The sequence below is a fragment of the Nylanderia fulva genome, unplaced genomic scaffold (assembly GCF_048542155.1).
Source record: "Nylanderia fulva isolate GAGA-0341 unplaced genomic scaffold, ASM4854215v1 Scaffold23, whole genome shotgun sequence".
Classification (NCBI taxonomy): domain Eukaryota; kingdom Metazoa; phylum Arthropoda; class Insecta; order Hymenoptera; family Formicidae; genus Nylanderia; species Nylanderia fulva.
This window is the reverse complement of record NW_028190293.1, coordinates 1,946,264-1,962,635: the sequence shown is the minus strand read 5'-3', so window position 1 is coordinate 1,962,635 and position 16,372 is coordinate 1,946,264. Positions and strand designations below refer to the sequence as shown.

Sequence of the window (16,372 nt, the reverse complement as noted above, 5' to 3'; positions counted from 1 at the left end):
TAAAGAGACGCGGATATTCTCTCGGTTAAAGGGGCCGCCGAAAAAATGCCGCGTTCGGAAGCCTCAGAGGGAGGGATCTTTCCCGCAACGCAATGACCCGCCGACGAATATCTTTTCGGCATCGTCGGAGAATACGATGGCGTTTACCTCCATTTTCGGGACCCTCCCGCGAGAAAGGACCACGGACTCGTTTGCCGCGGAATTGATTTTCAGAATTTATCGTGGCGAGCTTCCGTTCGTCGGCTCGTTCTTACGCGAGTCGCGCGCGTAAAGAAGCCGAATTTACGACAAGGTTGCGCCCGAAAAGCACCTTCGACCAGTTAATTAGGAAGGCCTGTCTAATCACGCTGCGAAAGCGCCACGAAAAGGAAGAGGCTTTGTTCTTTGTTTCGGTCTCCCACTCTCTCTCTCTCTCTCTCTCTCTCTTTCGCACTCTTTACAGTTTAGCTTCCGGTATATAAAAGAGTCTCTCGATCCGAAATTTCAAGTCATCAATTTCCATCGAGATTGATTTTTCGGTCATAATTATCGGCGGAAAGAGCGCGCGCGATTTCGACGCAAGATTTTGGTATAGGCGAGAACGCAGGCAGGCGAGTCATCGACATGACGGAAACGCTCGCGCATGAGAATCGGGGACGAACGGCGGCGGCAACGCAATGCGGCAGTCGCAGTTGGGCCGAGATAATTAGGTTTGAGTGCACTCCGGCCGCCGCAGTCAGTAACTCAGTTATCAGTGGACACCCCGCGTACAATGGCTATCACAACGGCATCAAACATAACGCATCAATTAACGTGAACAATAACCGAGCCGTGAGAGAGAGAGAGGAAGGGTGTAGGGTGTTATAGGGCGGCAAGTGAGCGCAAATGTACAGAGAGAGGGAGAGAGATACAGGACCCTTTCTGCGGTGACTATACGATCACGAAATGACAGCTGTTGGCTGCATACGCGCGATGACGCGTCATCATCATGCGTTCGCCGGCATCATCCTTCGCGTCATCATCGCGCGAAAACGAATCTAAATCGAGAAATAATTAATCGACCGGACGATATAATCGACAACGCTCGACGTGCTGGATTCGCTTTCTTACACCATCCGTATACGTATATTACAGCGCGCGCAGCTGCCGGACGAAGAAAAATCCTTGCGATAGAATTACTCGATCGGCGTATCGCGGATATCGAGTGGCTCGTGACGAATTCGCGAAAGGGCGAGATGAAAAAGCAATTTTCGAAATCAGCCTCGAGGGAAGAGGCGAGAAGGAGGAGGAGAGACGGATATCTTACGCGGTGCATCGCGTGGGCGCTGCATCGTTCACACGTGCGAGAAGGACGGAAGAAGGGTATATACATACATATACAATATATATACGACAGAGAGAGAGAGAGGCGTATCTGCTCGCGCTTCGTATGCGTCGTGCACGAGATCGGGAGAGCCCCTCTGGCCGTATTCAAAGCGCGCAACGTCGCTCCGTCTCGAGGAATGCGGCAATCGATTATCACGGTCCTGCATATCGATACTACCGTCCAACATCGGCCGAACACGTATATATACATACATACATATTATATATATATATATATAATATATATAATATATATATATGTATGTATGTGTATATGTATAGTGACCGTGCCACCTTCACAAACGCTCGCTTAGCGCCGCGCTATCTCTCTCTCTTTCTCTATACCTCGGCCGCACGCACACACCGCGAACTAATGACACCGCCTCGTATAATACTCGTGCCTCGAATATCATCGGCCCGATATTGCCACCGCGAGAGATTAATGTTTCGTCGTAACCTGTCCTCTCTCTCTCCCTCTCGTACGCATGTACGCGCACACACACACACACACACACACACACACACGCGAGAGCGTATTCTCTCCGGTTCTCCACTCTCGTTTCCCCGTCGATCGTTCCTGAAAGCGAGTGGACGCGTCGTCGACGATCGAGGGCGAGATAATATCGTTTCGTGATTCGCGGCACGAAAACGTCTCCTCCGCTCTCCGGGAACGAGAGAGCCCACCGTCGATTCGATCCCTATCGAGGAATCGATGAATCTTCTCTCGCGACATGTGTAATAATCTTGCGCGATCAAGTTTTCACGGACGTCAAATTATTTTAATGCTACGATACAAAGTTTCGAATGATGTTTGGAAATCAATCCTTTTATTAATCTCTCTTTGTCTCCGTTCTATGTGTTTCACCAAACGTTATATGTGTGTTTTGTGGGAAAGCTCCTCTCCGACAAGGAGGAGTCTAACCGTCAAAGCGATTCACGGGCGTTCATCTCGAAAGTTTGGGACAGGCGGAGTTTCGGGTGCAGCGGTTAGTTCGTCCTACGTCAGGAGCAGAAACGATAATGGCAGCTATTAACGAGCCGTAGCGGGCGCGAAGGCACCTGAGCCCAAAATATCACCGCGATTAATGCAATTACAGCTTACACATATACAAGTCCCTTCGGCTCCAAAACCTCCGCCATTACTAATTCAACGCGCGCGTATAGAGATGTGTTTCCGGCGAGTGAAGGGTTCGCTCTCTCGGCGGCCGGCGCTCGCAACCCTCTTGAAATAGTCAATAGACCAATGCTTGGAAATGTGCGCTCTCGCGTCTTCCGCCGTCGTCAATTTTGCCTCTCGAAAAGTCAAATCGGCGTTAATATTTGCGAATTATACTTGATTCGCGCGCGCGTTCTTGCTCGGTGGAAAAAAGCGAGCCATCTATTAATTTGCGAAACTATGCGAACAAATTGCAGTCACGCTCGCGTTAGCCGCGCGCGCGCGTCTCTAATTCAACGGCGAACGATCGTAAGGGTAGACGAAGTGGTAGGTTCGAGCGCGGGTTAGGGCACTTTGGGACCCCCTCGTGCCGGTGTTTGGCGGTTGCGGTTAACGTAATTACGGCGAAGGACCCCCGTCGGCCTCTTGCGCGAAACCGCGAACGTCTTAGCTCGCCGTCTTGCCTCCCTCCTTCTCGATTTTCTCTCCCCGTTCTCTTCCCCTTAACGCTCGAGCGTGCGAATTGCTCGAATGCCGTAATCGCGAAATCGGGTGCCGTCGGGCGCGTCGATAAAGCGAAACTCTCAACTCGAAGAAGAAGCCAAATTCCAAACAGATGAGCTCTCGAGAGCTTCGTAAATTTCCTTTAAACTGCGATATTCGTTATCGCGTAATAAAAATACTCACAGTCATATATATGCATAGTCGTAGTATAGGGTGTTCGATCCAGGGTTGGTCGAAAATAACGATCGCGAAAAATATAATCGTTGAACGGGATCATCGATGACCACAAAAGTTACGCTTTCCAGCAATTACCGTCGCGCCATCATCATTGTCATCGACACGCTGAACGCGGAACATTGTCTCTCCATCTCTCTCTCTCTCTCTTTTTCTCTTCATCCCGCTTTATTACAGCCGCACGACCGGTACAATCGATCCGATGATTACAGCCGAAAACATAATCGTTAACGCGTACGACCCATTAATGACTATGGACCATTCTCGATGCCAAATTGGTAGCGGCTCGCGGATAAAGCGGATCGCGCGCGCGTGTAACCGCGCGAGTGCGAGCGCGCTTTCGCGTCGCGCGAATTGACACGCGTGGATGACGAACGTATTTAACGCGGGACGTTAATTCTCGTTATGACAAATCAAAATTTAAAGGCACCGCCCGTTATCGAATTAAGCGTGCGCGAGCGTGCTGCGGCATTAATAACGGCCACTCGAATCAACTTTCCGCTCGATCGCGCCACAATGTTCATTTAACGTCACCATGAATACGTACGCGTACACGGTATTCAATTCACATTTTTTCGTTTATTACGCTGCTTACATACTCGCTTTTAGCCCGTGCCGGGCGATTTTTCTACCGTTTGTTAAACAACGTTTCTTTTTAATTAAATCCGCTCGTACTTTTTTAATTAAATCCGCTTTCACAAGATAGCTCGTGTGAGATATATGTCGGTTACCGAGCGCGTTACTTTTTAATCTTTACTCTCTGAAACGTTTAATCTTTCTTTCTTCTTTTTTTTCCTGTTTTTTTTTTCCCGCGGAAATACCGTTAACTATTGGTAGCGGTGTTACTACCTATAAATCGCTTTAAAAGGGCTGTACTTCCGCGTCGTGGACGCCCACCCCTCGTTCATCAGCGCGTCCCTTGGCAAGAAAGTAGGGTGGTTCTTACCACCGGGCAAAATGCCCGGGCGTTAGTCTCGGCTCCTACATAATTTATGGAATTCTCCGTCTGTCCGTGGTGGCGGTCCTTTCCTCGCGATGTTATAATTAGAAATATGCTTACGACCGTAATTCCAAATCCCGGGGAGTGGGTATGGCACGACGACGACGACGACGACGACGACGACGACGACGTAGTCGAAGGAGGGTGAGCCCGCGTTTACTGCCAATAAGGGACGCATGCATAATAGAAAGCCGTAGATGGTAGGCCAAACCGACCGACAGAAGGACTTACAAGAGAATGCTACTTTACGACGACTCGTATTACGGGGGTTGCGCGGATTCGTCGTCTTTCATATCTATATACGCATCTTCCCTTAGAGATCTTTGCCGGCGACTCCTCTCTTTTTTTCGTTCAAAATCGTTTTAATGCACTTTCAACCGCGAAAGTCACGTCGAGGGATTCGCTAAAGCGATTCGAAACACGCGGAACGATAATTGTAGTTGTTAATGGACCCATCGAGTGGTTAGGCCGCGTACAAGCGCGAGAATGATAATGTCCAGAGAATCGAGCTTAGCGCAATCCCCCGCATTGACACATCCATGGTGTTGGCGAATGGGGGCTCCAGGGAGAGACGCGCGAGAGGGAGTCGAAAGAGAGCAAATCGGGGAGAGTGTCGGGATCGGTGTCGCCGTGTCGGGGCGACGCGTAATAACCGGTTAGCAGTTACGTATACGGACATTTATTTATTTACACCTCCGAGCGGGTAATTTCGCATAATTCGAGGTTCCGTTCTCTCTCATGGGGGAAAATCACTTTTAAATAGCGGGTTAGCCTCCGCCGACACCCGGAAAAAATTCCATCCCGGGGAATCCCGAACTCGAACTCGCTCTCATGCTCTATGCTCTCGGCGCGCGAGAGTGCGATTAAAATCTAATAACCAGTTGAAACTACGAGAACCGCAGCGTGCGCGCGCGCGCGATCGTTATTATTAATAATTTCATTACGCAACGCCGGCCGGTCGCGCATTTAAATATTACATCTCCATTAACGGTCGCACGGTCGGCGGGCGAGCCAAAGTCGGTTATGCGCGCGACACAAAAAAAAAAAAAAAAAAAAAAAAAAAAGAAAGGACAAACGCGCGAGTGTTACGTTATTTTTTTTCTATTTTTTTGTCGACCATATCTCGTTACAAATTGCATTAGAGATTCAAAGCTACCGTTATATTGCGTGTAATAATCTTATTCGTGTTACATACATACCGTGTGACGCCGCGTAAGGATAGATTTTCCCGTCGATATATTAATATTCGTTGCGCGTCGCGCGTGTTTTTTTTTTTTTCAATCGCGGTTCTTTTCCACCGTGAAAGGAACCCCGATGAAAAAAACCGATAATTCCCGTCCCAATACGAATTTCGCGGGAGTTTGACGAAAAATCCGTTTTCGATGTCGAGCGGCTGACCAGTCCGTTTTCGAGTCACTAGTCAGTGGTCGCGATCAACCTCTACGTCGTCGTCGTCGTCGTCGTCGTCGTCGAAAATATCGTTTTCTTCCCTCGGCGCACTTTCGAGCACGGCTAGACGAGACGCCCAGAATTCCCGCGCAAGAATACACACATACACACACACATATAATCGCACGTTTGCCATCCGCGCGAAATCGACGACGACGACGCGAGAGCATCATCGTGTATTCGCGCGCGCGCATATATAGCCCCGTGTATCCTCTCGTGTGCGCGAGCATAAATATGTGTACGCCCGGGCTCCCAAGTAATTCGCGCAATTTCATCTAAATTCCGTAGCGACGAAATTTCTCGCGCCGCGTCGTCTCGCACGAGCGAGCCTATGTAAACGCGCGCGCGGCTCTATACGAATGCTCTATCTTCGCATGTGCACGTATACACGTATACACGTGTGCGCCCGAATTTATGCGAACACCGGGTTTACACACCCGCTCTCACCCTGTGTACGTACGCGCGTCTGTGTATGCGCACACGGGTGTTTCTTACCCGCTTTGTTTATTATAGCTCGTCGACGCAGCGCGTTATTGTGAAATATGATTAGGTGCACCGCACCTTCCCTTCCTATATATCCCTCTTTCCCTCCCTTTCCACCCCCTCTCTCTCTCTCTCTTTGTCTTTCCGTTCCGCCTGTGTCCCTCGGCGACTTTTCGCGCGACGGCGATCCCAAGCATCCTAGACATTCGAGCCTTTGTGCGCGCGCGAGACCGATACTCCAAATGCCAACCGCGTAAAATATCCGCGGGAATGCTTATCGTGCGCGAGACACCGCCCTCCACGTACGTGTATTAATTCATGCACTTGTCGAACCCCTCGTACTTTGTGCTCGGAGGTCGCCGCCGAGGCATTTAAATCGCCAACGACGCGAGGAGACAGCAACGTTTGCAGAACCCGCGTCTATGATTTCGGATGTCAAAATCGATGATCAAAATAAACTGGCAGCTTAGGAAAGAATAATTATTACGTTGATTCCGATTCCTCGCGAAATGAACGATGCGATATAGACGTCTCTCCGTGCCATTGTCGACGTGTTAAAAATTGCGCGCGGCGTTTGATTAATCAGGCAGGCTTCGAGTCGCCACGCGTGCCATTAACGCGACGTTATCCGCAACATTATATCTCATATATACCGATTTTCAACTTCTCTCGTTGCATAACGTGACTCGAGTAGAATAATCACAGCGGTTTTATCTCCACAAGCGCTAAATCGTTTCCGCGCGCAACGCTCGTAACGGAAAATCGCGTGCTTCTATCTCGCGTTGGAATGAAAGAGCGTGGTGTATATATAGATATATATATATATATACACATGCGTCTAGCGTGTATACGAGCGACGCTACACGTACACAAATCCGCGAGAAAAGCCGGAGCCACCGCCTATTTCCCGGCGGAGCGCTCGTGTGCGCCCGCTCGCGTAAATAAGCTCTCTCTTGCGTTTTATTCCTTTCTTTCATCGTCTCTCGCGTATTATATATATATATATATATATATTTTTCCCGTCCGCCTGCCGGGAATATTACGCATCGCGCACACTTGCCCAGGTAACCGAAAAAATTCATCCCTCCGGCGTGTCAGAGCCTCGCCCTCGCGGCCAAGTATCATCCGAGTGCCTCCGACTCGTGTTTCGGAAGCGCACTCATTGTCAGACTTCATTTCCCCCTTGTGACATTTCACAAGGTCCGTTTGTCGTTTGGAGACGAATAATTAGTCGATCGGATTTTATATATCATACTTTTTCAATAAGGATTTTTTCACTCTAGCTCGTGCATCGAAATGAATATCCGTCGAGGCAAAGAGAATAAAAGGGAGAGGCCTTTGCCGGGGTGTATTTCTGACGCGCACGTACGTGTCCACGCGTGATTGTCGCGCTATCGGCGCGTTATCTTTAGTACAGCTCGAAGATATCCCAGGGTGAAAGAGGAAAAAGTCTGACGCAAACACCGTTGAACAACGATTCCTCTTAACCGCGAACCCCTTTGTGTCGCTCGCGCGCGCGCGCGCGCGCGCGGGAAGAGAGAGCATTCTCTCCGCTTCGCGATCAGTGATCATCCGTAATGCGAGGTGGCGAGCGAGGCGTGCCGTAAATGCTGTTGCCGCAGCGGTAGCTGCTGATGCTGTGCGTCTATTTTTACGGTAAGGAGGGCTGGCAGTGCCGGGCACCCATGACGACGACGACGACGACGCGTCCGCATCGCATCGGCGTGCGCAATGCATAAACGCCGCCCGAGGTCCATCAGCGCATTAACAATTATATTACGGAAGCTCACTGTTACGCGCGAGCGAATTCATACGCGCGTGCCTCCGGGCCCCGAAGGAGGGGAAAAAAACGCGAAAGAAGGGAAATCCTCCTCTTCCCGCGCTCCTCCCTTGGATTTCCATACGCGCCTTGTTGATTTTAGAGACGAGAAATACATCGTAGGACGATGAGTATTTTTCCACGATATGGAATATATATATATATATATCTTGGAATTTGAATTCTGCGAAGAGTGTTCTCAAAGGGAGGAAGAAATTGTCAGCAACTTGGTGTCGCGCTTTTCCGTGAAACGAAATTTCATTAGTCCTCCGTTGTGTGTCAGTCGCGACACTCGACACAGTCGCTTTCATCTCTCGGATTCGTAGTTATTAACGGATCTCGGCACCCTTTCCCGGCTTTCCCTGCTTCGCCCGCGCGGACCGAAAGGAAGACGACGGAAGGGCGGTTTCGGTTACCCTTTGGTCGCGTCGTAACAGTGGGTGCGATTTAATTTTTTTCTCTTTCTCTCTCTCCCTCTCTGCGTGTCCAAGAGACCAGTGTCATATTCACGAGGTCGTGGCCGGGCAAAGCGAGTGTCGTGGCTGGTCCGGAACGAAGGGTCGAGAGAGCGAATTGAAGGGGGAGAGGGGGAGGGGGTATTCCTCCCGGAGGGGGCGAGTAGTCTAGGCGAGACTTAATTAAACAGCGGGCAAAGCCAGGTTAGTTCACAAAGTGACCGCGGCACCTCTCTCCCAACGCTTGTAGCCGTTACCATCAACTCCTCGACTCCGGTGCAGCTCGGTCGGGGACACACGCTAACCTCGCCGAGTTCTGCGAGGAAAGACCGAAGGCTTGGTCACCTTGATTGGCAAGAACGAAACATCGACCGCTCTGGAAATACTGGCTGTTACCGATCGTGTTTCCGCGAGATATCGATTCCCGAGGAATCGGGAAACGAAACTCGTTCGATTGACAAAAATTGCCGTTCTAAAGAAAAGTCTCCTCCCTCTTCTCCGTACTTTCCGATGATCGCTTCGTTGATTCTGCGAGATGAACGCACGGGAGGTGGTCCGACACCTTTGACGTAGCCGCACGTAATCCCCGGTTCCTGCCTCACGTTGTCGACGGGGGTGGGTTAGCGAGCAGGAGGCGAGGGAAGGGTTTATTTTCGCGGGGTAGCGTTATACGGCACTCGCTGCTGGCTGGCGCACCGTCGCCGCCCAACGTTCTTTTTATCTCAAAGCCGTATCCCTTTTGCGCCTCTTCTGTATTCCTCAATTTCCAATGAGTCGGAATACGACATGAAACGCTAAACTGCCACAAAGGGGGTAAGCCGATGAGCGCGGTCGAACCCTTTGCCCGGTCTTTCTCTTTCCCTCTCTCTCTCTCTCTCTCTCCCTCTCTCTCTCTCTCCTCTCCCTCCCTCTCCTCTCTCTCTCTCTCTCTTCCGTCGTCAACGACGGATCGGGGTGAAACCTTTCCTCTGCGCTCTCTTTGAATTCTTTGTCACAGTGCATTAGATACGCTCTTGCCGTGTCATTATTTGAAACGGGAGTACACAGAGAATTATGCGACAAAAACGGCCGCGCGGGGCATTCGGGGCACGACGAGCACCATCTCGTCGTCGTCGTCGTCGATTATTTTTGGTACCGTCGTCGCCGTTCGAAAGTTCGATATTTTTTGGACGAGCGGCGCGCCGCCGTCCGTTTCGCCTCGCTCGACATATTCCACGTGCTCATTTTGCCGGCAATAGCATAACGCGTTCTCGTTCCACTCGACGGGCTAATACCCTCCAACTTCCGGTACGAGCGCGCGAGCCTCCTAATGTTTGTCCACTGCGGTGACTTTGCTCGATGCGCAGTGAACAGGATCGAACAGCATCGGCAGGATTCAATGAATCAGAATACTCGCGAGAGAAAGATCCTCGCGCGAAAGGGTGACGATGGTCATTGGCACGTTTCCGCGTGTGTGAATTTGTGTAGCGCGCGCGCGCGCGCGCGCGTAACGTACACATCGTATACATACGACGATCGACTGGCTGGGGGGTTGCGTCCACTCTGGTTTTACGTAGCTGCAACATCGAAGAGGGTTCCCGTTCGATCGCTATAAACGCTATTCACTTCAAAGCGAATCGACTGCCGTTACGCACGAGAGCGCCGTGTTGTCATCAACATTGTCATCGTGGGCGTTATCGTCGTCGATTCTTCCGAGAATTAGCCTTTGACTCGTGGCGGAATAAAGAGACGAACGAAGAAACACATTTTTTCCCGGAGAAAAGAGACGATTATAAATACGCCGAATCATATATAGTATAGCGACCCGGCGTTCTCGTAATTTTTTACTTGCAATCGACCGACCTACTTTTCACGTACCCCCGATATTAGGTATTTCGCAGTCATCGCCACGCCAGCGTGAAATCGTTCTTGGTCTCTGTCGTCGGATCGCGACGACGTCGATCGCGTTGTCGACTTCGTCCGGTGAACGAACGAGAGGGCACACAAACTCCGACGTGGGCGGGCAGGGGTTGAAACACGGGAAAGTCCCTCGGGTCCCAATTACACCGACACCCGATCCCAGCATTACGGCCCGGCTAATTCGAGGGGAGAGTCGTATATAAATCTCGGCGAGTTGATTGTGCAGTTTCAATTCCGTTTGTCGTCCGTGCGACGCGGGAGATAACGGGTCGTTACAGTTACTTTTTTTTTTTTCTTCACACAGGAGAGATATTAATTCCGCAGCGGAGCGACGCGATTCGAGATTCCCATAACCGTAATCGGATACGATCGAGTCTAATGTTTGTCATTACGGATGACTAATCTCGTCGCGTATCGGTGATATTAATGTCGTTTCTTTTCGCGACTCTTTCTATGGGAAAATAAAAATGTTGTTTCTTAATCTCGCAAAGATGATCGAACCGGTCGAAGCGCGATTTAATAACGCGACGTAATTGATCGAATACTGTCGCGCGAAGCTTCTTTTTTATTCTTACACCGGTACAACTTGAGGTAGCTAACAACGGACCTCTTATAGATTGCCGCGAGGGGGTGTGAGAAGGCTTGAAAGGGGTGTTCCTCTCGACGGGTCTCGCGACAAACGACTCGGCTAATTACAGGGAGGCCGCAGCTCCGTGTAAACCAGCGGCAAAGGCAGCTGTTGGTTCCCAGGCTTCCGCGGTTCCAAAGGTTTACGCGTGTCGGAAGCTTTTTGCTTTTGCGCGAAAATGTCGCTCGTTCGTTCGTTCGTTCGTTCGTTCGTGCATCCGGGGTTACGATACGAACCCGGCCAGAATATCCGCCAGAGGATCGGATCCGTGTTTCTTTACGTCGTGTTTGTTATTCTTTCATCGTACGCGCGTAACGTTTCAATACTAATATTAATATTACCGCGGACGTGTAAGTATCAGCAACGCACGCCTACCCGGAGTCTGATTTCGTAATTATTCCAAACACAAAGTCTGAATGCAATCTTCCGCGTTTGCGTAAGCGTCGAAAGAAACGTGGGAAACGAGCTTCGTAAGCATTGATACTGAAAATTCCTCATACGGTCCATATATAAAACAATGACGCCATTCTTGCGTTTCGTAATCTTTTGACGTTTCTGTTGACGGCCAAATTAAACGAAACGAGTTTTGTTACGAGCCAGACTTTATCAATGGATTTTTATTTATTTTCATTTTCAAATTAATCAATTATTATTTTCAAATTAAGAATTTAACAAGGCTCTGTAATATAAATATAAATTGAGAGTGTCAAACAGGCAATAAGAGCCAAATCGCGGATAACGCACTGTCATCCGCGATTTGGCTCTTATTGCCTGTTTGACACTCTCAATTTATATTTATATTATTTTCAATTTTGATTTCCTCGAAGGATCGTTGAACAAACTCAAAATCGAGAGGTCGTTGCTCTTTATATCGCGAGCACGAGGCTCAGGAGGCGCTGCTGCGTATAGTCGTCAACTGCGAAAGGTCATCTCATTGTTCGCCGTCTCGACAAAGTCGCGCATTCAACTCTGACAACTTCCGCTCTCGCGATACCACCGAGGCAAAGGAAGCCGGATTTCTCGCAGCCCCTTGCTAAGATAATACGAACCCCCATCCACCGAGGCGGCGGGAGGTCGAGGATTTCAACCTTTACCGAAATGCCAAGCGGGGCTCTAAACGGGCTAATAACGTCGCTTTCCCCTTCGACGTCGTATATCGCGATATACGATTTCGATTCCGTGAGCACAAATTGCCCGTAGAATCACGCATAAAGCGAGCCTCCGTCGACGTCGTTGACACTCGCGTCTCTCTCTCTCTCTCTCTCTCTCTCGTAATGGTATCGCGTAACGAGAAGACGTAATTGACGAGACATTCATCCCCGGGGAACGGTAAATTCCTTTCCGAAGCGGCGCTGCCTTCTAATTAGCGTTACACTTTTGCCTCACGCGTATTTTTAAACTCGCACAATGTTTTTATCATTATTGTTACTCGGAGTTTACCCGACGATCGATCTGAGCAAATGCGCGCGCGTGGGCTGTCATCTTGGTATTTTAAACTTCGTGGCAGAGAGAGAGAGAGAAAGAGAGAAGCTTCGCGCACGTGTGCGTCGTCGTTCCGCGGGGGAAAAAGGGGTGTGTAACGCGGAGTACTCGATCGGAAAAACTGCCGACGGATACGCCCTCGTTAAAGCACCCCGAGGTCGTCGTCGTCGTCGTCGTCGGCCGGCGCGGCGGACGGTAAAGGTTGACACGGTATCTCTTACAAGGCGGTCATTAGTCGAATGAGAGGAGGAAGTCTTACGAAGTGCCTGCGTAAATATCCGTGGGACTGGCCGGTCATCAATCATCTTAGAATCCTGCGAGCCGCGCGAGCAGCTACGCACGAAATTATGTATCGCCTTACGCCTCGTACGCGACGTACCGCCGCGAGATCCGCCCTCGACAGAGAGACGAGATTACACCGGGGGAGAGAGGCTTCTCTCTTAACGAACTATTATTTTTTACGGGGGAATTTTCTCGCGTCCGCTCGCGCCTCTGCTCGGAGGGTGGGAATTTCCGACGCGGAGTTGATACATTACCTTTGATGATATATTCATCGTCGCGTATAAATACGACGAGAGGTATGTATGTCTACACACATACATACGTGGAAAGTACTTGGAAGGTATTTCGAGAGAATTCAATCGATAGTAAAGGTATATACTCTGTGAAAATATAAATCAACGACGATACACGACACGGGGATCTCTCGAACATCGTTGTAGTTTAAGTGATAACGTAATGTCGTACGCGTGCGAAAGATGCGCCGAGAACGCATACATCGTTCTCGCGCGGATAAAGTTATCGATAGGGCGCACAATGCGGGCAGACTATTTACTATATTTGCGATATCATAGGGCGAGTAATGGTTTCGCTTGACGTTACGGTCGGAAGGACGAAGCAATAGGGGAAAGAAGATGAGGGAGAGAAAGAGAGAGAGAAAGAGGATGGATAGGATATTCCGTGAGACTGGCTGTCATATTCATGTATTGACACCGAGCTGGTTGACTAATGGACTGCTGTTGTCACAGGCTCGTGTTACCGCGAGGGCCTGGCCTCGCCGAGTCGTTTTTCCTGAGAATCGACCGAAACGCATTCGCGTCTATACGTTCGCCTCGTGTTTATCGAAAATTCCAGCTTTGTGGGAATCATTTTCAACGACAATATCCAAGAGAAATGTATATATATATATATATATATATGTATAATCGAATATTTACGAAATCCCCTTGCGACTATATACAATATTTTAATTGCATAATTTTTTCCGAGGCGTGGTTGCGCCAGTTTTACCCCGAGAGAGACCATTTCGCTCATTATTCTTGAATAGAATAGCACGTCGCGTTTCGTAAAGCCACGAATATGGCGTGAGCGTTCTTCCCGACTTTTACATATTTATCGAGTCTCGCATTGTTGTCACGTCAGACGAGACGTCGACATTGTCGAGCCTCGAAAATCCGCGATATTATATCTGCGAGCGGGAACCAAAGATCCAGTTCTGGCGCGGACGTTCGCGTTCACGTAGTCGGATTGAATCTGCCCGCTTAATGCGTGAAAAATTATAATAAGAATAAATAAAACTGTGAGTGACTGGGAATTTTATATTAAAATAACAATATAATACATTCTTTTCTGATACTTCGATTCATGAAATGTTCATTTTTAAAAATATAGTCGTGTCTAAAATTATTCTAGATAATGTTTCGAAAATAGTTGCGCACAACTCGTAGGATCTTGTGGCTGATAAAGGGAAGCGCTAACTATTCTATTAAAGTTTGACATCTGATACGATTCGACGATCCGGATCTCACTTTCCTGCCATTAGACTATTAGACCAAAAGATGACGAAATCGGAGGCGAATCCGAGGGAACGTTACGGGGATTTAAGGCGAAGACCCCCAACGTAGAGTAATACGATAAACGCGGAATTGACGGACGGACACGACAGCTTTTCGATTTATCGGCGAGTATATATGTCTCGCTTCGAAAACCCGCTCGATGCACAATGCGTACGTGTGTTTGCGCCGACCAAGTTAATTTTCTCAAAGCTGTAAATGCGAGACGGATTAGGTTGGCACCCGAATCGGTGCAACTTATCCATAAGAGGCGGATCTCTCGCGATTTCGCGACCAAGTAAAATGCTCTGGTACTCACCTCGCACCTTCTGCTCGTCTTGCAACTGCCGCTCCAGACTGTCCTTGACCTCCCGTTCCCGTAGAACGTCCATTTTCAACTCGGCTGTAACACACGCAAGATAATGGAAATTTATTTACATGTTCTTACGCACTCCGTCTAGCGAGAAGGGCGACCTTTCGTTCGATTCGACTTCTCGCTTCTCCCTCTGGTTAGTTTTAACCAGTCGCTCGGTTATCTAGTTTAGTTTGCGCGAGAATGCTCGAGACGACCTAGTGTCTCTACCCTCCATGAATAATTACTACGAATGGTCTCATCTACTCGAGACTCCGTCAAGGAGGCCGTGCGATCGTAAATTTCAGAAACGCGAAGGATTAGTTTGACAATAAGAGTTTCCTCGATCCATCTCTCTTTTCCCTCTCCCATCTCTTCAACATCGTCCGAGAGGTGCTGCGCGGGAGGATATCGCACGGTTGGCTGAGTTCGTGATTAAATCCAATGGCGATGGGCGCAGGCCAGAGCTCGCATAGTTACCTCTAATAGAATTATATTAAGACATGGAGATCCCCGGTCTCTCATCCCGCCTCCCTCTGCTTCTTCCACCCGCTTAGTCCATGTTTCGCGTACTACTTGTTCCCTCTCCGAGTTGCACGACTCCCCCGTTCCCGTGGGAGCCACCGCGCTAAATTAGCCATTTCGAATCTCTGCTAGAGGGTCGTTAGGACGAGTCCAGAAACTCGTGGAACGGGACTAAGAAACCTGTGCGCGGTGACCAATGTTCGGTCGTTCTTGCGAGCAAACCGACGCGTTGAGATATGCGAGCGTAAGCATATAAATGAGAAAATTAGAGAGCACGTATATAAACGACGTCTCGAATTACCGAGCCTCTCGGAAAAATTATACACGTTCTTCGTGCCGAAGGGTGAGCGAAATCACTTTTCAGACAGTAACACGATAAAACGTTTCCGGGCTTTAAATCAAGCGAGCTAATTCGGTTTAACGGAAGAAAAGTAACGCGGCGGAAGGGAACTCTCTCTTTCTCTCTCCCTCGACTCGCTCGCTTCTCGAATTACATCGACGGGCAATGAGCCACGTAACTCGTAACGCACGTCAGCTCGCGACCGATCGGACGACTTTTCGCGATGGCGTTGACAAGAGATTGCTATATAAATTAAAATTAAGTGGATAAAATTGGACACGCTGAAAATGGCAATTAGCAAGAAAGGGACTTTGAAGAAAATAACCGTGTTTAGTATCCATCCGTGTCTATTTCTCACGCGTGACGTTTTCATAGCTCATCGAGGGAGTTTAATAAAATTCAGGACAACGTTTTAATCCGCTTATCACATTTCGCAAGCTTTTAAAAAGACTCTTTCGCAGGCCGATATACATATATACGCTATATATACCGTTGCATTAGCAGCAATTATTTTCCGACCCGGGCTCTCGTCGTGGATCCAAAAAGTTTCGCGACATACGTCCAGGCCGGAACGAGACGAGAGAGATAGAGAGAGACCTGACGGAGAATCAAGCCGGTAGATTAGGTAGGGCCGCGTCGTCTCAGCAGTCTGCCAGCAATTTGAGAGCGTTTGCGAGGTCCATTAACGGCGGTAACTCTTCACGACCGGCCGCCACGAAGATTCAATTTGAATGCTAACCAGAATAGGAAGTTCGCGCCGGGGCCCCGTGGTATATACGCCGCGCGCTGTGTTTCCCCCGTTTTCCCTCCTTCCCCCTCGCCACCCTGTTATTGCCAATTTCGGCGCGTTTCTGCAGCCCACTTTGCGAT

The 16,372-nt window shown here is 49.3% G+C and overlaps 1 protein-coding gene across 6 annotated transcripts in view; it reads right to left on the bottom strand.

Moving 5' to 3' along the window:
• Positions 1 to 16,372, bottom strand: part of dac (dachshund family transcription factor) — a 170,269-nt gene that overhangs the window by 22,690 nt on the left and 131,207 nt on the right. For all 6 annotated transcript variants that reach the window (XM_029304296.2, XM_029304312.2, XM_029304290.2 and 3 more), the window contains one exon: positions 14,605 to 14,688. In XM_029304296.2, the coding sequence (XP_029160129.1) occupies positions 14,605 to 14,688 (84 nt within the window). The remainder of the gene's footprint in view (positions 1 to 14,604; positions 14,689 to 16,372) is intronic.